General features: G+C 40.5%; 1 protein-coding gene across 5 annotated transcripts in view; it reads left to right on the top strand.

The window, feature by feature from the left end:
• The window catches only part of fasn (fatty acid synthase), a 78,409-nt gene extending 59,276 nt beyond the window's left edge, over positions 1-19,133 (top strand). For 4 of the 5 annotated variants that reach the window (XM_044338720.1, XM_044338723.1, XM_044338722.1 and 1 more), the window contains 12 exons: positions 493-615; positions 1,741-1,964; positions 2,056-2,257; positions 3,836-3,987; positions 10,594-10,685; positions 10,799-11,193; positions 12,320-12,511; positions 12,701-12,928; positions 13,480-13,691; positions 14,077-14,175; positions 15,495-15,746; positions 16,589-19,133. In XM_044338720.1, the coding sequence (XP_044194655.1) occupies positions 493-615; positions 1,741-1,964; positions 2,056-2,257; positions 3,836-3,987; positions 10,594-10,685; positions 10,799-11,193; positions 12,320-12,511; positions 12,701-12,928; positions 13,480-13,691; positions 14,077-14,175; positions 15,495-15,746; positions 16,589-16,726 (2,309 nt within the window). In that variant the 3' untranslated portion in view covers positions 16,727-19,133. The remainder of the gene's footprint in view (positions 1-492; positions 616-1,740; positions 1,965-2,055; positions 2,258-3,835; positions 3,988-10,593; positions 10,686-10,798; positions 11,194-12,319; positions 12,512-12,700; positions 12,929-13,479; positions 13,692-14,076; positions 14,176-15,494; positions 15,747-16,588) is intronic. The other variant, XM_044338721.1, reaches the window with a different exon arrangement.
• The last annotated feature ends 4,106 nt before the right edge of the window (positions 19,134-23,239 follow it).

The raw sequence follows: 23,239 nt of genomic DNA, 5'->3' as shown, positions 1-23,239 counted from the left end.
GAAGCATTTCATGTAAAAATCATGTTTATTTGGACAGATGCAGAAGTCTCAGCAGTTTACCCCATTGATTCATTTTGTGCCATAAATATCTTTTTGTTAATCATCAGAATCTCTATAATGGAGATAGAGAGAGCAAAATTAGCATGACACATAGAGCCACAATGGCCACATTTATGGGAAATACATTGGGAGCAAATAAATTGGAATTTTCCTTTAAGATTAATATTTCCATGGTGTACAAATTGAGACCTTTGCATACAAGACAGTTATGCAGTGCTTTTGAGTCTTTTAAGAAATAATCATGTTTGTTGAATTATCAACCACTCTATTACACTTTCAAATTACCACTGCACAAATACAGTTTTGTATATTGTATATATTATTTGTATTTGTATAGTATTCTGTGTGTGTGTGTGTGTGTGTGTGTGTGTGTGTGTGTGTGTGTGTGTGCGCGCACACGTATGTTTACATGTGTGTGTGTGTGGGTTTCAGGTGTGGATGTTGTGCTGAACTCTCTGGCTGAGGAGAAGCTGCAGGCTAGTATTCGCTGCCTGGGCAGACATGGGCGATTCCTGGAGATCGGCAAATATGACCTGTCCAACAACTCCCCACTGGGTCAGTAGGAAGCCAAACAGCAACTCAGGCTTTCAATTAAAGTGCAAGTGACACCGTCTTTTGAGCTTGACAGATTGGTAGGGGGTCCTGACTGACTCTGATTCTAGTTATAAGGAATAAATAGGGTGATCTAATTCATTTTATATATTTATCAATGTAGCCAAATTGCTCTAGGGCTCGGTAGGGATAACCTCACCCAACTGAATCAAGTGCCTTTCGTGCATATAGTCAATTATTTACAGTGTTCACCTGGTATTATCCTGTGTTTGTTTCTCAGACAAATCCTGTTTGACCTGGGTCTAATAGTTCTGAGATAATATGCTCAATCCTTTTGGATCTTATCAATGCTAGTAGTTTGTAGTCTGTATTTTTAATGGATATAGAGAAGTTCATATGCCTTACCCTTGCCCCTCCCCCTTATCTTTGCCTTCTTTAGGGATTATCAATATTTTTGCCTCACACCACAATTGGGGTGTTTGACCCTCAAGATTATGATTAAATCACCTGAGTAGGACTGTCACTAGTTCAGGCTTGAAGTTTTCATACTATTCTGCAGTGAACCATCAAACCCAGGTGTTTTGTTTGCTTTCACTGAGTTCATGATTCCAAGGCTGACATTTTTGGTTGCATTGTTTTCCTCTGCCTGTTTCATTTGTTGGAGTGCCTCTTCAAGTTCAAGGTTTAGTTGTGGTAGTTTTTAATTAATCCCTAATATCTTCAAGTCCCTGGTTAATCCCATCCTAAATTCAACCTACTCCGTCTTTATGTCCACTCAGAAAAGAACTTCAGTCTCTAGTCTGTTATTGCTAAGTGGATTAACGTTCTCCTTCCATATTCTTAACAGCAGTCCTATCAAATTTAAGCAATTGAATCTGGAGAATTCATCTAATTCTCTACAGTGTGCTAACCAGAAGTCAGTTAAGAAAAATCAGTTCCAACAAAAGACTTACGTATGCTAACAAAAATTGAATCTCAGTCATGGTCATTGTGCTTAGCAGAATCTTATAAAAATAAAGGATACTTTCATATCATAACACATTTTATATTACAGATGACTGCAGACTGTCCAAGGCTTGGTTCATCTTCGGCATGAGCATTGTCATTTTCTTGTTGTGATCTCTTCAGGCATGGCTCTGTTCCTGAAGAATGTGGCATTCCACGGTATCCTGCTGGATGCTCTTTTTGAAGAGGGCAACCAGGAGTGGGAGGAAGTGTCACAGCTGCTGACGGACGGCATTAAAGGAGGCATAGTTCAGCCTCTTAAGACGACAATGTTCGAGAGGGACCAAGTGGAGGAGGCATTCAGATACATGGCTCAGGGCAAGCACATTGGCAAGGTCGTTCTGCGGGTAAGTTTCACATAATTGTTATGTGACTATGACAGGAATATATTACACTATGACAGTATGTAGCCTCTTACTGATTTGTCGCTTCACACAGGTCTGTTATGAGGAGAAGGGTGCCGCAGTCCAGCCTGCTTCCCCTTTGTCTCTTCCAGCTATCTGTCGCACTTTCTGCCTCGCTTCCCACTCCTACATTATCACTGGCGGACTGGGGGGCTTTGGTCTAGAGCTTGCTCAGTGGCTGACAGAAAGAGGAGCCCGCAAGCTGGTGCTGACTTCCAGATCAGGCATCAGGAATGGTAAGGCACAGTGGCACAAGGCTGCTGCAGAGTTGCTGTTTGTTACATTCAGATTCACTGAGAGAGGCTAAATGTTGTTACATATGCTATAAAACTGACTGCAGTTATAAAATCAGTGTAAAATCAATTGCTTAGTGCTTTTAAACATCTCCATTAGGACATTATTATAGTACAACTTTTAAAAGGATGTAAATGCTGTTATTTTTAATTAGTGAAAAAGTCACCAAAAGTAGTGCTAATTTGTGTACTGAATGTTATACTCACTATTGAATTATGATAAAATATGTTTATGAGTCCACTGTTGACTGTAGACAGCCAAGTACTTCCTCTGTGACTTAGAGGCCTCTAGTTTCATGGTGGTTAACTGCCTGTAACAGCTAACGACACTGCAGTCCTGTTTGTTGACAGGGTGGGTGTTTTGATGTGGGTATGTAATGAATATTCCACCTACTTTCCCTTGTTATATCTTATCTTGATACCATATATTAGGATGTTTTTATGTCATTAGAAATTACACAAAGAATGTTTACTATGTTAAGCTCACCATAAATTCACCAAACCTTCCAGATATGTCCCTGTAGGAATTTTATGGAGGGCCATAAAATTCCTAGTGAAGTAGTGCTCCAGATTTGTTGCTTTTTTATGAGTCACTACTAGCAGTGCTTCCATGTTGAATAGTATAACACATCTCTACTTTTCATGACAAAGTATGAAAAGCACATTTAGGTGAATTGTTATTTTGTATGCTCACAGGATTGGAATTAGTTAAATAAGCAATCTAAGAAACTAAGCATTAATTTGAGTTTTTTCAGTGTGGGAAACATTTATTTTTAAGATGATAGAACAAAGAAAGTATGATTTGTTTTTGTTGATGCTAATTGATCTTAAGTTGTTTTAAAGGATAGGTTCACAGTTTTTCAAGTCTGTCTTAAAACAATAGTCAGGTGCCCATATGAACACTGAAACAGATTTTGCTTGCAGTAATCATTCTTCCTTATCAAACAGACTATTAGAAGATTCCTTTCCAGTGCGCTCTCAATGCAGTGACTGAGGACAAAATCCATAAGCCTTGTTTTTTGCAAAAATGTACTCAAAAGTTGATCTGAAGCTAACATGATAGGCATTAGAATGGGATCTTTAGTGTGATCAGGAGGAATGATAACAGCAAGAAAAATGTCTTTCAGTGATGAACACCTGACTATTGTTTTAAGATAGACTTGAAAAATTATGAACCTATCCTTTAAACTCTGATGAGGTTTGTTTTATTATGAGGTGAGATATTGGTAGACGGACAACTCACACAGCTCACTAGTTTTAAAAAGCTCCAACTTCTCAGCCTTGTTATGGTTAGCTTTGCACATACTGCCACTTGTCTGGCTGTCAGCACATGCCACCGTACCACACCACTGTCAAACTACAGAGGCAACAGTGTCTTTTCCCCTACAGCAAGGAGCTTAACCTTTAGGGAATAACACACACAAGGTTTATGTTGGATCACTTGGCTCTTTTGAACAAACAAAGCTCTTGGTATGGCTGTAATTATATTTTCTCAAAGTTTTACTTTGTAACTGTTGCTAGGTTACCAGGCAAAGCGAGTCCGTGAATGGCAGAGTCAGGATGTGGAGGTGCTGGTGTCGACCAATGATGTCAGCACACTGGAGGGAACAGAACGACTCATTGCCGAAGCCTGTGGGCTGGGTCCAGTGGGCGGTGTCTTCCACCTTGCCATGGTAATTATAAAATTTGGTACAGACACTCATGTTCCCTTCAGGATGAATTGTAATAACTTTGTTGTAATAACTCTGACTTTTCACTTATCGCAATCATCAGGTCAAATACTTTTATTTATTTATTTTAATACAATTGACATGGCTCTGAATTGTCAGGATTATTGGACACTGTGTGAATGGGTTAAATATTATTTCCTGTGTGCAGTATGTGGCGCTGGAGATGACAGTATGTGGCCAACGGTGTTGGCATGGTGTGCCAGACAGGCAACAAAGTGTGGTGTGCATCATTTAGCATCACAAAGGTGTTAAGATGTAACCTACGAAATTTGAAGTCACTCAGATTAAATTTCTAGGAGTAGTTTGTTAAAATACAACACCTGTCAATGGCTTCACTTTGTGAAAAAAATGCAAAGTAGATTCAAAATAGTTGACTTTCTGTTGGACTTAGAGTATGGCTCCAAGAGGCTTTTTTTTTAAGTCAGGAGATAATACATCTGCCTACTAAATTTCATACATATGTGTCAAATTCAAAGGTGGGGGCTTTGACTTTGAAATGCTCTAGGGGGCGCCCTTGAGCCATTTTGCCACGCCCATGCCCCAGACCCATATCAGATGTCAAGTTATGCTACTTTTGATGCATGTTCAAAGGTTTGTGAGATTTCGAGCACCCCTAGCATCTCAAAAATGCTAAAAGTAATTAGGGGGTGCTATTGAGCCAACAATTTCATTAACCGACAAGCCCAATTTTCATACTAATTGAAGCATTTCTTAGTTCACACACATATGCAAAGTTTTGTTAGTTTTCATACACCCTAAAGGCCTCAAACGTGTTCGTAAAATGAAAACTGACACACAAAATCCAAAATGGCTGACTTCCTGTTGGGCAAAAAAATTGAGAAATATGTATTAAATATATAATTATATATGTATTATATATTATATATGTATTATGTCAATAATGATGAGAGCAATGAACCCACTGAATTTCATGCGCATCAAATAAACTGTGTTCAAAAATGGCCTTGCGTTTGGGGACGCTATGGAGCCCACTGGCCACGCCCAAGCCCAATCACCACAGAACTTTGCAATTTTCGCCAGTTCTGACTTGTGTTCAATTTTTGTGAGTTTTCAAGTATCCTAAGTCCTTCAGAATTGCAATGGCATACTAGAATAATAATAATAATAATAATTAAAGCTGCAAGCAGCAATGAACAGCCCCTCGTGCTTCTGCGCACGTCAGGCTGCAGTGTAATCGAAGGGCTTCTGTCACGGGCATGTACATGTCTTCAGACCCGGGCTGTTTTCAGACAGTGCAAGAAGATACATCACTTCCTTTGTCCACTATTTTGCCTGCTGCTGGGGCTGCTTCGTTGAAATTTCGTAGGGGGCGCTATGAAGCCAGTATGCATCACTGATGGAATATTGTCATGTAGATGTGTTCAGGCTGGGACTCTTATCAAACATGTAAAGTTTGGTGCAGACTGGAGCATTTACACTAAAGTTATAACAATTTCCTCTGTCATGGCGAAACATCAAAAGTCAATGCCACACCACACCACGGCAACACGCTTCACCGATAGCTAAAGCTTTTGATAACTTTTGATCACAAACTAGTCTAGATGGCACACACTGATTTTGAAGTTGCTATGATGAATTCTGTAGGAGGAGTTCGTTAAAATACAAGGCATGCAAAATCACCAAATTCACCACTAAATTCAAAATGGCCGACTTCCTGTTGGGTTTATGCTATGGGTCCAAGACACTTTTTTGTGCACCTTGGATACATGTGTGTACCGATTTTTGTATATGTAGGTTTAACGGGTCTGCTTCATTGAAATATTGTAGGTGGTGTCGTCGAGCCATTCTACCCATGCCCGCCACCTATGCAATATTATAGACTTTAAGACCTGTTATGTGTGTGGAAAGTTTTGTGAGTTTTCAAGCATGTCCCCTTAAAAACAGCTTCATACCTTGTGGTGAAGAACATGTCGCCATGGCAACAGCGTTTGATTATGGGTCATTAGCTGCAGAATGTAGCATCACCAAGGTCTTATATCTTAGCTGAGTCAATTTCAGGTGCATTGGCCAAATTCACTAGGAGTAATAAGACAAAGTATGACGCATGTCAACAATAGGTGGCACTATGACTGTCACTAAATATGGGCCTCTACATGTCTTCAGACCGGGACTCTTAACAAGCATATGAAATTTGGAAAAGATCAGACCATGTGGAGTAAAATTATAAGGCTTTGAAATTTCATGGCGAGACACTGAAATTTGCCATGTTGTCATGGCAACACCTTTCGACAGAGAGTAACCAACTTCAGAATATACAATCTCCAAGCTCTTGAGGCTGTTCTGAGTAAATGTGAGGTGGATCCAATCATTGTGCTACCCACAGGGCATCAAAGTGTAAAACATGTAACTTCCTGTTACCAGTGGGTGGCGCTATGATTCTGATCCAGTATTGACACATCTGTTCAGGGTGAGACTCGTGGTCCTGGTCTCATTCAATCATGTACACCGGAGTTATGGCCATTTCAATTTTCATAGCGAAGGATCGAAATTCACCGCCCAGCCATGCCCCCTGGGTATGTCGAAAACTCACTGTTTTAATAACTTTTCATCTCCAAGGTCTGTAGATGATACTGACTGAATTTGAAGTTGCTGAGGTCAAATCTCTAGGAGGAGTTTGTTAATGTATGCAGGCTGGAAATGGCAAAATCAACTTTGATCCAAAATGGCTGACTTCCTGTTGGACTTAGGGTATGGCTCCAAGAGACTTTTTGGTGCGTCTGGTCATGATACATATGCATGCTGAATTTCATTCTTCTACAACAATTCATATCGAGGGGCTCAATTTTCTTAATTTTCTAGGGGGCTCTATCGAGCCGTTTTGCTATGCCCATGTCCGGGACCTACAAAAGCACGTGCAAAGTTTCATGAGTTTTTGAGCATGTTCAGGCCCTCAAAAATGTGTTTGTTTTGGAAGAAGAAGAATTCCTTCAGATCCAATAAGGCCTTCGCACCGCTTGGTGCTCGGGCCCTAATTCAAAAACAGTAGGTTCCTTGCACTTTCAGTGCACTTTCGTGATAATAATAATAATTAAAGCTGCAAGCAGTGATGAAGGGGCCCTCACATCTTGTGCACGTCTGGGCTCACCCATTTGAAGTTCTATTATTGCGGAGCAACACAATACAGTCATACATTTACCAGAGGGTTAGGGTTAGGGTTATGAAGTCTTGGCTACCATGCCTCCTTTTAATGAATTCTCCTCACTCCCTGTCAATGAGGCTACAGACACACTGTTCCTCACTAGCCTCCTCTCTGAACAGTCTCTGCCCTCTAAAATCCAAACCTGCTCTCAACACCACCCCACAGTCCATGGCTCACTGAAGTCATCAGAGAGCAAAGGGCAGAGCTCAGAGCGGCAGAGAGAAAATGTTGTAAATCCAGAGAGCCCACTGACCTCAGTGACTATCAGGGTTTCCTAGCATCATTCACCTCCAGTTTAAAAACAGTAAAGACCACTTACTATCAGAACAAGATCTGTGGCACCACAGACACTTGGAAAATGCTCACTGCTTTTAACTCACTGCTCAATCTGCCTCCTCGTCCGCCCTTCACTCTGCTCACTGCAGACACGTTCACCTCATTCTTTACTGATAAGGTCGCTGCCATCAACACCCAGCTCTCTGAGCCTGACCAGCTCAGTCTGCAGCTTCCAGCTAACAGGGCCACACTCTCCTCATTCTCCCGTCTGACCAAGGAGGAAGTCTCCAATCTTCTCCTCTCCTCTCCTAGCTGAACTCCCTCATTCAGGTCTATGCTCCTTCCCTCTCATTATGCTCTGCCAATGAAAGGCACCTGGTACTAATACCACAACAGGGCCCTAAATTGCTAGCTAGACTCTTCTCCCCCATGGTAGAAGGAGTTACCAAGCTCTGTTTGATCTGCAGACTCCCTCTAAATCCCTCTCAAGACCCAGCTCTTTTGTGAACACCTAAGCACTTAATGGATTTAAAAAAAAAAAATCTACTTCTATGCACTCTGTGCATTGACCCTGTGCACTCCCTGTTGGCACCTACATCCTATCGGACGCAAACTTAGCTTTTTGGCACTTACTCATGTTCTGTCCTGATTAGATCCTTGCTTGTGTTGTATCAGGTCCATATTGACATGATAGCATCACGCAGTTGCTGTTTTCACAACTTTGAACTCGCCCAACCTAGACTGCTAGGTCTAACTGTAGTCAATGTTTACTGAGTGTTTACTGAATCAGTGTTTCCCCTATAATTATAACAATGGGAACCCCCGCCAGGCCCCAAAAAATATTTTTTAATGCCAAAACTAACGTCAATTAAAGCTGCAAGCAGTGTTGGTTGGGACCTCACACTCTGGCCCGTCGGGATCAGATCATTTTGCTTTTTAAAAATGAGGTATGTTTCTTACAAGTGTGGTGTGCTTTTAAGTTTGATTGACAGGATGAGAATTTCCTGCAGGGTGAGACATGTCTGTCTTACTCACACCTGTGTCATCAAAATTATGCAAGTTTTGGGTCCATTCATTTGAATTTCAATTAGTAAACTGAAAACTCTTGATGAGTTTGTGTGTAAAACAAATTATTTTCCTAATTTTCATCAAGTCTATTTTTAGAAAAGGAAAGACTTTTAACCCACATGACCTGGTCAAAGTTTGACATGTGTACTGTCAGATGTGTAGAGACAATAAGTAACTGCAGCTGGACACAGAAAAATAGTCATATACTTGAATGAAGAGTGTGAGTGAACCCACACCTTTTTGAACATTTACTGCTTCCACATAGTTTTGGATACGAACTTCATTTGAACTTTAAATGAGTCACAAGACTTTGACCTATAAATCTTGATCTTACATGTTTTTTCTATCTTTTGTTGTTTTTGAGATATTAGACTCTGACTTTTAAAGTCTTTTCTTGTTCCTCCTGTGATTTTATAATGAGCGTGTATTGCGGAATGTTTCACAGCACTGAGGGAGTGACATCAACAGGAGCAGTTGGAGAGGAGGATTTTAGAATACGCTTTTTGTGAAATCTCCTCATAAATCCCATTACTTTGGCCAAATCTTACATTAAAAAATTCACAACAATAGGAAATTTTGTTGTGAATCCATTGATAACAGGTTTGAAAGTGGTCAGACTCATAGTTTAGACATCAGAAGCCTCTGTTTGACACAAAGTTCATGCCCATAACTTGCCTCCCCATTGTTTTACATTGTAAGGTGTGATGTGGCACTGCAACTTTGAGGGCTTATAAAATCCAAACTGTTCGAGTTATTACAAAGTTTCTAACAATTTTTTTCAGCATAGTGTCATAAATCACCTATTAAAGTTTGAAGCCGATACCATTAACGCCCTCGGAGGAGATAGCGTTTGTTTGGGGGCAAAGTCTTACTTTGAAAGGCTAATTGTGGATTTCCTGTTGGATTTAGGTCAGGGGTGTCAGTGTATGATTTGTAGGTCTTGATGAGATGAATAATTGAATTTTGGTTTGATCTCTCTATGACATTCCTGCGGGCTGTGGCGGCCATTTTAGTTACATAGGTGGCACTAGAGAGCACATTTTGACACATCAGGGGTTCATTTTTACATTTTATCAAATTTTTCACCAGACCTGATGTGCGTACCAAATTTGGTTTTTGAGCATGTTTAAGGGGTCAAATTTAGGTGTGATGTCCCGTAATAATAAAGAAAGAAGCAAACAAACACAAGAAAAACAATACTGTTTTATAGTAGTAGAGTGAGCAGCAGGAAAGTGACGGTGGATGCGAGCAGAGGAAAAGGTTAGCGGTAAGTTGTCAGTCTGGCAGTAAATGTACAGTACAGACTACAGTGTGTCAGTTAATAAATGCTAAAAAGTCACGTCTGTTGTTTCCCCAAGTGCTGGAGAGGTGAAGGGGGTTAGCTCCAAAGTTAGCAACAATGGGTTACCCTAACCTGAAGACGCAAAACAGAGAAATGTGTGGCTGCTGAGTTTACTCTGTCCCGTTACAGCCAACCTCCCCGCGACTAATTGATTAGTTGAAGATTATTTACAATTTCAGTCGACCAAGATTTTCTTTGGTTGACTACAGCCCTACCAGTTTTAGATGATTTTAGCTTTGTGACATGGTGTGTTATCCTGCTGGGAGTAGCCATTAGCAGATGGATACACTGTGGTCACAAAGGGATGGACATGGTCAGCGACAACGCTCAGGTAGGCTGTGGCTTTTAAATGATGCTCAATTGGTACTAAAGGGCCCGAAGTGTGCGAAGAAAATATCCCTCCGACCATTACACAACCACCACCAGCCTGAACTGTTGATACAAGGCAGGATGGATCATGTAGGGCTGGGCAATATGACCAAAATCGCAATAGCATATTGTAATTCAATGAATAAATAGTTTATCCATAAATCACCTTTTTTCTACCCTAACCCCTAACCCTAACCCCCTAAACCCTAACCCCATACTCATACACTGACCTCTCTGGTGTTATTGGTCCAAAGCTGCTTCTCCATTACAGGCACAGTGATTCCACATTCATCTAATGTAAATGTAAATCATCTCCTTGGCTTGTTTTTTTCAGGTGTTGAAAGATGGCATGTTGGAGAATATGACTCCTCAGCTCTTCCTTGATGTTAACAAACCTAAATATGACGGCACCATACATCTGGACAAGTAAGACACACACTCAGTCATCCTTCTGTTTAGATTAGGGAACCTTAATTAAGGGCTGCTATTTGCTTCTCTCCGGATCTTGATGCATTTACTTTATCACATTACCTCTCCAGAGTGACAAGAAAATTGTGTCCGGACCTCAGCTACTTTGTGGCCTTCTCCTCAGTCAGCTGTGGCCGTGGCAATGCCGGTCAAAGTAACTATGGTTTTGCCAACTCAGCCATGGAGCGTGTGTGTGAGAAGCGCCACTACGATGGCCTACCTGGACTGGCAGTCCAGTGGGGTGCCATTGGCGATGTGGGTGTGGTGCTAGAGACCATGGGTGGCAATGACACAGTGATTGGTGGCACCCTACCACAGCGCATCGCTTCTTGCCTGGAGGTGCTCGACCTCTTCCTATGCCAACAGCGGCCAGTGATGTCTAGCTTTGTGCTGGCAGAGAGGACGGTGGTAAAGAGTGAGGCGGGAAGCCAGAGAGACTTGGTGGATGCTGTAGCTCACATTCTGGGTAAGAATGCAAAACCACGTCATCTGTCACCTATTGTGAATGTTGATAATGGACTGGCCCCTGCATCTTTAAGGAAAAGCTGAGCTGCTGTTCATTGTTGATAGATGACCTAAGTGTCACAAGTCTCAAAAGTCTGCAAGTTGATTTTCACATTATACAGATGTGAATGGAAAGTAATGCCTGAAAAATATATTTAGGAGTCTAAAATAGAACATGTAAAGCATACAAGGAGTTATATGTTGTTGTTGCGAATTGCACAGCATTATTTTGTTGCCATTGACCAGCTGTAAGTGCTGCAAGTACAATCAGCAAACAGCTACTTATAAATTATACATGTGTAAAGCCTGGCCTGCTCACAAAAAAACCTGTAGATGGTGGATGTCATGTCCACTTCAAAATGTTGAATTCTCAATATGTGCTTGACCTTGTTATAGAGACAATTAAGTGGTTTACTGTTGAGCCCAGCAGGTATCAGGGTAAAGATATTTGTACCCTCTAATTAGTAATTTATGTGTACAAATGATCCATAGTAAATCAATCAATTGTATCTAAAACAAAGCACATGACACAATTTTAATTTCTTACGAACTCTGTAATTTGATGCTTGTTATCAGGAAAAAAATTCCATGAGTTCCATGTTCAGTTATTGAGCAGTTTTAAATATTCATTCATTCTTCATTTTGTGTCATTTATATGTTGAATTGTATGCTTGCCTTTAAGCAAATTTCACATTTTTGTACTGCAGCTGACTTGTTGTTCACTGACTAAAAGACAATCTAGGTTACAGTAGCAAATGATTGGTATGAATCAATTGGAAGTGTACCAATTGAACACCCTATATTTTCTATAGTTGCTACAATTATGTTGTTCTCAGCAAACCTTTTAGGAAATTAACCGACCCTAATAAAGCAGCTGCTTATTATTACCTTTATTGTAAATAAAGAAAAAACGTTGTGGATTTTTTTTTTTATAAACAGCAAACTAGTCCAAGCGCTGCTTGACTAGATCATTAATGATCATCAATTCATTTTACATCATGGTTTGTCATACCAAAGAGAGACACATTTTTGACCTAAATTTGTTCAGGCCATTCTCACAGAACTTTCACTGTGCCCTTAACCCTTAGGCGTGCGGGATGTGAACAGCCTGAATGCTGATGCCTCATTGGCTGACCTAGGCCTGGACTCATTGATGGGTGTGGAGGTTCGCCAGACTTTGGAGCGTGACTATGACATCGTCATGGCCATGAGGGACATCCGGCAGCTTACCATCAACAAGCTGAGAGACCTGGCCAATAGCAATCGAGGGGGATCAAATGGTATTATTAGGAGTTGCTCTCAAATCTACGTAAAAATTTATTAACATACATGTTAAAATTTAATAGCTATTGAGAGATTTGATTTATGTTACATTGGTCTTAAATACAGATCTTTGTAGCTCTTTAAAACCTGCAGATGCACTTAGAACAGAGAGAATTTTTTTGTCATTGTTACTTTTAACTATCCAGAATCTCACCATACCACAGTTAAGAGGGACGTTGTTCGCTCGTTGTTGGAGTCTAATCTGACCCAGCTACTAGTCAACCCCAACGGCCCCACGGTGACACCACTCAACAAGGTGCAGAGCCAGGAGAGGCCACTGTTCCTGATTCATCCCATTGAGGGCTCCATTGCCGCCTTCAAGACACTTGCCTCCAAGCTTAGTGTGCCTTGCTACGGCTTGCAGTGCACTAAAGGTATTCTGTGTTCAAAAATGCACTTATGGTGGCACATATGAGGCCAAAAGTAAAGAAAAGCATTTCATAAACTGATAATGAGCCAGGCCACCCTTTGCCTTCAGAACAGATCCATCCCTGAATTACTGATCTTAAGTCCTGAATATTATCATTTATGCTGAGGCTGAGTCACAGATGGTTTGACTGATCTTTCTGGTCATTTCTGAGGCTATAATTTAATGCTCACCATTACCCCTTCCTTCATTTATTTCATGTAGAATCATCTGACCCCTGTGGAGAACTTTAAGTAACCCCCAAGCCAAAAACTTGCTTTGCACAAAACAACAGTCAAGTCTTTAATTAGCTGAATTGTTTTTTTCTTTGTTGATCAGACTTCCTTCATGATGGTGAATCTGATCGATTTGCAGGTCACACGGGGAGCAAGGAACAATCAAAAAAGGGAATTTAGATATACCCTCTGTAACAAATGTAGATGATATCAAGTTGTGAGTTTCCATATCTGTTGAACAATGTCCAACCAAGCTCATATTAGTTTATCCCCTCTCCCCCAGCTGCTCCTCTGGACAGCATCCAGTCCCTGGCAGCCTACTATGTGGATTGTATCAGACATGTTCAACCAGATGGGCTGTATCGAATTGCCGGCTACTCCTTTGGTGCTTGTGTGGCGTTTGAAATGTGTTCTCAGCTGCAGACCCAGAACCGACCTGTGGAGTACCTGTTTCTGTTTGATGGATCACACTCTTATGTGGCAGCATACACACAGGTTAGAGAAAATGGCTAATACACTCACACATGCACACTAAAGTTAGTCAATCCACTAACGTACATTATAAACCACATTGTGAATCCACAATAGTGTTACTAACAATAGAATTAGTGAATCCACTACTGATGAAGCAGAACCAGGGACATCATGTTTTTTTATCCCATGTATTCTTCCTTGAGAAAATGTGCATTGCCTAAAAAAAAATAAATTTTTTTGAGTTCAGTTACTCTTTAAACAGACTAACAGGAGTGGTATCATAAATACATTACATATGAACAATATGAGTTGATGTTTCAATACACAACAGAAATTTAAAGATGAATATCAAGGTTAAAAGCAAATGTAGGTTGGATGTCGAGTTAACTCAGTGTTTGGTTTCCAGAGCTACAGGGCCAAGCTGACACCAGGCAAAGAGTCTGAGGCTGAAACTGAAGCCCTGTGTGCCTTCATCCAGCAGTTCACTGGCATTGAATACAACAAGGTAAATCCACAGTCACAGCTGGGCTTGGTGAAGTGCTGTCGTGACAGAACTATATATACAGTCTAGACTAAGGGTCGGCAACCTTTTGGATGTCCCACGCCACTTAAAAACGTTTTTTAAAAAAAATCACAGACATGAGTGCCAGTTCATTATGGTATTGAGCATTTATTTAATGCTGCTTGTTTCCCAGTCTAGATTCCCATGCCATTTATGGGGCAGGGTCACAATGCTACATAGTGTGTGATGCGGGGGCTTAGGGGACACAGATTGATTACCACTTAGCATGAATAGCAATGTAGAGCTGGTCGGTAGTTATAGCCAAGCTTACCAGCCATGAGCAGCTGGCGTCAGACTCCACACTGCAAAAGCAGAGAGCCCTTTGTAAAAGTTTTTGTGCGGGTACCTGTGTATGCATCTGTGGTGGAGTGTCAGTACATAGCCATAGACCTGGTATCATGGTTAATGTAACCATTGTTAACCCAGAATATCTTGTTAAGCTCTGAATATAGCACAGTTATATATGTGTTGTGTTTATTGCCACAGAAAAGGAATAAATCTCTTGTTCATGTATGACATCATCTCCCTGCCATGTCTTATCAGGCTTGTTACACATAGCTACTTAGTAGAGTTTACTAAGTAGCTATGTGTTAGAGACATACACTGAGGCCATGGATAGCCAGTGTTATACTATTTATACATGGTGTGGCAAATGATATACAAAATAGACCTCTGGGTCTTACCCATTGTGTCACGATTAGGGAGGGGCAAAAGCATTTAGCTGAACTGAATTTTTAAATCCAAGCAGAGAGAAATAAGCTAATTTTGAGCACAAAAAGCAGTATTTACATAATGTGTATTTTTGGAAAATCTCCAGTATTAATGTCATATGCCAACATAAGTTTATGTGATTATGTGTACAATTCATGTGTAGTTACCCGTTTAAGGTGTGAATACAAGTGTCAGACCATGCAGGGGTGTGATATCCCATACTATAAGTGTAAGTGATATCCCATACTATAAGTGTTATACATTGTTGCTCCTCTGGGAACACAAGTTATAATAGCAATATTGTGTTTAAGTGTACAAGAGCACATAATGGTAATAAGAAGATGATGTTTGACTTTGACAGGTATATGAAATCATTTGTATCTCTCCTATGTGCTCTGCCCTTGTTTATATCCTACATCCTATATATAAAATCCCTATATCCTATATATACTATATAACTATTCTATAGCTTAAAAAAGTAAATCCCTGCTGTGGTCTCCATCTAGTTCTCTTTTCTGATTGGCCCACTTTCTCCTCTTTTGCCTCTCCAGCTTCTGGAGACTCTTCTCCCACTGTCAGACCTGGAGGCCCGTGTCAATGTGGCAGTGGACCTAATTACCTCCAGCCACAAGAACATTAGCCGAGACTTGCTGCACTTTGCAGCCACCACCTTTTACTACAAGCTGAAGGCCGCTGATGGCTATGTTCCTGCAACAAAATACCATGGCAATGTAACGCTGCTCCGTGCCAAAACCAGCAGCGAATACGGACAAAATCTGGGAGCTGACTACAAGCTCAGCGAGGTAACATAGATATGTATACTTGCACACATTTGCACAAGTTTCAGAAAGATTTTTCTGAAAGTGAAGTGTAAAATATTGGAAATGGTGGTTTGACAAAATTATCACCTTTCTAGCTTTTTCTCTAGTGCTCTCAACTGTACCTCACACTCTTCATCAGCAGATGGAGTTTGCTCAGTTGTTATCCTGTGACTTAAGAATGGAACTTCTCTGAACAGTGGACCAAATCTGATGACATCATTGACTGGGAACAGGTCAAAGACCTGAACCAGCGGTCAGTGGACAACAGAGCAAACTCCATTTACTGTGAAGACCATGACATGTGGGTGAAAGCTAATTAGGGGGACCTTGAATTAAGATCATTTTAAAAAGCATTTTAATTTTAGTCCTTCTTAGGTTCACCTGAATTCTTAGAGATCATAAAATATTGCAGAGCCCAGAAGGTGTCATGGGGAAAATAATGAATAAATAAATAAGTCATGTACACAATTTAGTAATTTGTTCTCTTGATGTAATCATTTGTGTGCATGAATTATTTATTCATGCTGCAAATTTAATACAGTTTTTATCATGAGACACTCACACTCACTTTCTCTCATGCAGCCTGTGGGCTGCATGAGAGCAAGAGACAGAGTGTTGGAGATGTATTAGAGAGTATTAGAGATGTATCCCGTGTTTTCTAATCATTACTGCATCTGTGTTCATCTTCATTCTTCTTTAATTGAAAACTTGGTTGAAAACCAACTTGAACTTTCAGTCACCCTCCATAGGCTTGACCCAACCAACACCCATACAGTACATATTTAAATGCTAAAGCTTGGTCTGACTGGCGTATCTTTCTTCAGGTATGTGATGGCAAGGTGTCAGTCCACATCATTGAGGGTGACCACCACACCTTCTTGGAAGGAGAGGGGGTGGAGTCCATCAGCAGCATCATCCACAGCTCACTGGCTGAGCCAAGGGTCACGGCAAGGGAAGGCTAGACATTCCCAATCCAACCACAACTTCCACCTTCATATTAATTTCACATTCCCAAAATGGGTCTTTTCCTCAAATTAGTTCTGGATATGTAGGTTTAGCTTTGTGTTAAGGGAATGAGAATCATACAGTAAGTCTTTGAACACTGCATGTTTACATCCTGTGCCATTTTGCTCTAATATCCCAAATGCTTATTCCTTCTTATTGCACCCTTTCAAATCTCATTGGTCAATTAAAGTAAATGAACACTTTCCCCAAACTATCAGAGCTCTTAGTTGGTATTTTCCTATCGGGTATATAAAATGTTGGTATGGTACGATTGTTCTCTGGTACGCCTTTGTCATGTTTATGCTACTAAGCCCTGTCTGGCTGCTAAAGGCCATTTCATTGTACACAAATGCGTGTTTAAATGTGTGAAGGAGGTCTCATGTCTTCTATATTTAATGCTTTTACATGTGTATGTCCTTTCTGGTGAAACCCCAGAGTGAAGCTCTGCTCGCTGTTATGCCAGCAACTGTTTGTATTGTTATTCTTGTCAACTGAAACCAAAACTCACTCAAATTAAGGAACGTTTCTGAAAACTTAATATTATTGTTATTAATGTGGTTCAGAAATACAGCTGCAAACACAGTATGTCATAAAAAAATGTTTTCAGAATGTAATATGGTTAAGAGTAATTGATTTATTTCTGGTTGCGGTATTATTGACTGCCAATGCCGTTTACTGAATGAGCATACTGAATGATATATATCAAGCAACTTGGTGAATGTGCAAATCAAATGTATGTCTACAATGTACTTCAGCTTCAATACAACAAAGATACACATCATGTCATCTGGCTTTGCATTTAAATACATTGGTTTTTATGCGTTAACATTTAGGAAATGGGTAATCTCTCATCCACCGCAGTGACAAAGGGAATCGAGAACTGGTTCCAAATTGCCCAATCCATCAGAATCGTACACCTCTGAGCTTATCAGTTCCTCTTGTCAACGCCCGGGCATGTGATGTTGATGGAACAAAAAAGGCGGAACTCAACTGTGAGGGCAGTGTAGCCTCTGAACTGTCTACAGTGCACATGCTAGAATTATCTTTGGCTATCTTGTAATTCATCTTCAATTATTATCTTTGTGAGACGAATATTAATTATACTGTGAACTTTGTACGCTGTCACTCAGATACTAACATTAGCAGAGCAAAGCAGTAATCAGAAGTAACAAACAAGACCAGCTGACCAACACACACTGCAGTGTTAAACAACTTAAACCAACTCTGAGGTGAGAAAAAGAAAAGAGAATAGAAATAACTCAGTGCTCAGTCTGTGTTTTGGACAACAATGGCTTTCCTCTGAGTTAATGGTGCAGCAGAGAGGCTGCTCTCCACTGCTGTAGACATGACATTAATAACACAGTGGACTCTTCTTCATTTTGTTATTCTCATGCAGACAGGAGACTGTATGATGCTTTCAAATTAATTAACTAATTAGTTAATTTAGTTAACTTGGTTGAGGACCATTTATCTTATCTATCAGTTATGTTTCATATATTCATCAGCATGCAAGGTCATTGATAAACAGTAGAGATAATAAAACAGTTGCGTTTACACTGAACCCTGTGTAGGCCTCCTTTTTTTCCACACAGAAAGTTCATCAGTAATCAGTAATAATCAGACTGATAAGCAGAATAGATTATGGCATTGGCATCAATAAAATTTTAACAATACCCATCCCTAGTGACAAACAGTTATTAGATTTTCACAATTACTAAAATAAGATTTGTTGAAATGAAGATGTTGCATTTGCCAGACAGATCTTTTTTTTTTTACAGTCCTCCTCTTGACTCATAAAAAACAGTTCATGGAATAGGATAACACCCATGGGCAAACAAAGAAATTTACATAAAGGTGGAAGGGTCAATCCAGGCCAACTTTTCCCAGCTGACAAATTTGCTGATGGCAACGTATTGTTGTGAACACATTTGTCAGGGTATTTTGAGGGCATTTGTTACAGTATTTTGATGTATGCACAGTTGAATAGCTCTGATATGTAAATGTCTCACTAAAAGTTGCATTGTTTCCTAAATCAACTAACTGAGCTGATCAGTAGACCCCTCAAAAGTAGGGGATCCCCTTGGTATTGGGATCGATGGTGATAGGCTGTATTCTCCCAGAGCTGTTTGACTCACATAGCCTCACCAGGTTTTATGACCCCCTGCAAGCAGTCCAGTCCCCCAATATAACAGCCAGCCTGATCTCTGAGACCTTTAATCTGGTCTATGAAGGGTCAGGTGACTGGAGGCAAGTTATGGTTATTAATTGCAGTGAAAAGGAGGAAGTGACAGTGTATGTTCCTCTCTTATATTGTATTATTTCTGGTATACATTGTTACAACTAATAAAGGCCTCTCACAAATTATTTTATGTATTTTGTGTTTTCTGTAAATCCAGCATATGGGGGGGGGGGGGGGGTGAGGATTGTCAGGATTACTGGACACTGTGAATGGGTAAAATATTATTTCCTGTGTGCAGTACGTAGCACTGGAGGTGACTTTAGAAATTGTGTATACATTTGATAAACTATGTGTCATTTAGGCCTCACTTGCTGTTGCATGTAGGCAATAATAACTGAAACATGTTCGGGGCATTAAACAGGAACTTGTAACTCTCACTCTCACACATCAGATCTAAGACAGAATCATCCAAACACACTGATTTTATGAGCAGTTTCATCATACACAGAAAAGTACCCTTTTCTCTCGCTTCTGCCCGTTTCCGTCTCCTTACTGAAAAAATCACTGTTTTGGCAGCATCCTACCAGAAAATGTGCTTCCACAGTTGTGGTGAAGAAATTAGTGGTTTCTCATCAGACCTGGCCCAGAATCAAACAGAAACACATATTCTGAGGAGTTTCATTATACACATAAAATCACCTTCTTCTCTCACTTCTGCCCCTTTCCTTCTACTAACCACTGCCCGAACCTAACCAAGTCACAGTTGGATGCAAAATCTTTTAAAGTATCAATGTACAGGTCAAAAAAAGCATACTATAAAACTGTTATCAATTGACTCCAAACACTTTCAGGAGTGATGATTTTGGATTCAACAGTCAAATTTCCACATTGTCCCTTCCTATTGACTTTGAATGGTGGTGGATGTTTTGGACTATATCTCCGAAATGGAAGGTCGGATCAACTCAGAACCCAGATCTGTCTGATGTTTGGGGTCATTGAACACACCAGTCTTGGTCCCATGCAATAGGTTCCTCGCATTTTCAGTGCCAGGGACCGCTGGGCCCTGGCGTAGTATAATAATAATAATAATAATAATAATATTAATCAAGCTACTATTCTGTGCATGATGGAACTGCTCATTGAATTGGTGATTTCAGATCATTCTGGCTCAGATCTGATGAAAAACCACTAATTTCTATATCATGACAGTGGAAAGGCTTTTTATGAAGCTGTTTTACAGAATACTGTAAAACAGTACTGTGTGTGCCTTCACTCTGCTAGCAGAACCAAGCTTTAGGTTTGAGTCTGCATCGAATATGATGAAAAGTGACTAGTTTGTGTCCGATAACACTGAAATTGATAGAAACACATGAAAATGCATATTCTCTGTGTGTCTTCACTCAGCTAGCAGAACCGAGCATTAGGTGTGAGTCTGCATCGATTGTGATGAAAAGTGACTAGTTTCTGTCCGATAACACTGAAATTGATAGAAACACATGAAAATGCATATTCTGTTTGTGTCTTCACTCTGCTAGCAGAACCAAACATTGGGTGTGAGTCTGGATCGAATATGATGAAAAGTGACTAGTTCGGGCCCAATAACACTGAAATTGACAGAAACACATGAAAATGCATGTACGGTGTGTGCCATGACTCTGCCAGTACAGCAGAGCGTTTTGGACGAGTCTGCATCGATTCTGATGAAAAGTGACTAGTTTGGGCCCAATAACAATGAAATTGATAGAAACACATGAAAATGCATATACTGTGTGTGCCTTCACTCTGCTAGCAGAACCAAGCATTAGGTGTGAGTCTGGATCGAATATGATGAAAAGTGACTAGTTTGTGTCCGATAACACTGAAATTGATAGAAACACATGAAAATGCATATTCTCTGTGTGTCTTCACTCTGCTAGCAGAACCAAGCATTAGGTGTGAGTCTGGATCGAATATGATGAAAAGTGACTAGTTTGGGCCCACTAACACTGAAACTAACAGAAACACATGAAAATGCATGTACGGTGTGTGCCGTGACTCTGCCAGTACAGCAGAGCGTTTTGGGTGAGTCTGGATCGATTCTGATGAAAAGTGACTAGTTTGGGCCCAATAACACTGAAATTGACAGAAACACATGAAAATGCATATACTGTGTGTGCCATCACTCTGCTAGCAGAACCAAGCTTTACGTGTGAGTCTGCATCGATTCTGATGAAAAGTGACTAGTTTGTGCCCAATAACACTGAAATTGACAGAAACACATGAAAATGCATGTACGGTGTGTGCCGTAACTCTGCCAGTACAGCAGAGCGTTTTCGGTGAGTCTGGATCGAATATGATGAAAAGTGACTAGTTTGTGTCCGATAACACTGAAATTGACAGAAACACATAAAAATGCATATTCTCTGTGTGTCTTCACTCTGCTAGCAGAACCAAGCATTAGGTGGGAGTCTTGACCGAATATAGTTTGGGCCCACTAACACTGAAATTGACAGAAACACATGAAAATGCATGTACGGAGTGTGCCGTGACTCTGCCAGTACAGCAGAGAGTTTTGGGTGAGTCTGGATCGATTCTGATGAAAAGTGACTAGTTTGGGCCCAATAACACTGAAATTGATAGAAACACATGAAAATGCATATTCTGTGTGTGCCTTCACTCTGCTAGCAGAACCGAGCATTAGGTGTGAGTCTGCATCGATTCTGATGAAAAGTGACTAGTTTGGGCCCAATAACACTGAAATTGACAGAAACACATGAAAATGCATATACTGTGTGTGTCTTCACTCTGCTAGCAGAACCAAGCTTTACGTGTGAGTCTGCATCGATTCTGATGAAAAGTGACTAGTTTGTGCCCAATAACACTGAAATTGACAGAAACACATGAAAATGCATGTACGGTGTGTGCCGTAACTCTGCCAGTACAGCAGAGCGTTTTGGGTGAGTCTGGATCGAATATGATGAAAAGTGACTAGTTTGTGTCCGATAACACTGAAATTGACAGAAACACATGAAAATGCATATTCTCTGTGTGTCTTCACTCTGCTAGCAGAACCAAGCATTAGGTGGGAGTCTTGACCGAATATAGTTTGGGCCCACTAACACTGAAATTGACAGAAACACATGAAAATGCATGTACGGAGTGTGCCGTGACTCTGCCAGTACAGCAGAGCGTTTTGGGTGAGTCTGGATCGATTCTGATGAAAAGTGACTAGTTTGGGCCCAATAACACTGAAATTGATAGAAACACATGAAAATGCATATTCTGTGTGTGCCTTCACTCTGCTAGCAGAACCGAGCATTAGGTGTGAGTCCGGATCGAATAAGATGAAAAGTGACAAGTTTCTGTCCGATAACACTGAAATTGATAGAAAAACATGAAAATGCATATTCTCTGTGTGTCTTCACTCTGCTAGCAGTACCAAGCATTAGGTGTGAGTCTGGATCGAATATGATGAAAAGTGACTAGTTTGTGTCCGATAACACTGAAATTGATAGAAACACATGAAAATGCACATTCTCTGTGTGTCTTCAATCTGCTAGCAGAACCAAGCATTAGGTGTGAGTCTGCATCGATTCTGATGAAAAGTGACTAGTTTGGGCCCAATAACACTGAAATTGACAGAAACACATGAAAATGCATATACTGTGTGTGCCTTCACTCTGCTAGCAGTACCAAGCTTTAGGTTTGAGTCTGCATCGATTCTGATGAAAAGTGACTAGTTTGGGCCCAATAACACTGAAATTGACAGAAACACATGAAAATGCATATACTGTGTGTGCCATCACTCTGCTAGCAGAACCAAGCTTTACGTGTGAGTCTGCATCGATTCTGATGAAAAGTGACTAGTTTGTGCCCAATAACACTGAAATTGACAGAAACACATGAAAATGCATGTACGGTGTGTGCCGTGACTCTGCCAGTACAGCAGAGCGTTTTGGGTGAGTCTGGATCGAATATGATGAAAAGTGACTAGTTTGTGTCCGATAACACTGAAATTGACAGAAACACATGAAAATGCATATTCTCTGTGTGTCTTCACTCTGCTAGCAGAACCAAGCATTAGGTGGGAGTCTGGATCGAATATGATGAAAAGTGACTAGTTTGGGCCCACTAACACTGAAATTGACAGAAACACATGAAAATGCATGTACGGAGTGTGCCGTGACTCTGCCAGTACAGCAGAGCGTTTTGAGTGAGTCTGGATCGATTCTGATGAAAAGTGACTAGTTTGGGCCCAATAACACTGAAATTGATAGAAACACATGAAAATGCATGTTCTGTGTGTGCCTTC

Source organism: Thunnus albacares, chromosome 20 (assembly GCF_914725855.1).
Source record: "Thunnus albacares chromosome 20, fThuAlb1.1, whole genome shotgun sequence".
Lineage (NCBI taxonomy): Eukaryota > Metazoa > Chordata > Actinopteri > Scombriformes > Scombridae > Thunnus > Thunnus albacares.
Note: the sequence above shows the minus strand (reverse complement) of the source record. Positions and strands in the feature narration are given on the sequence as shown.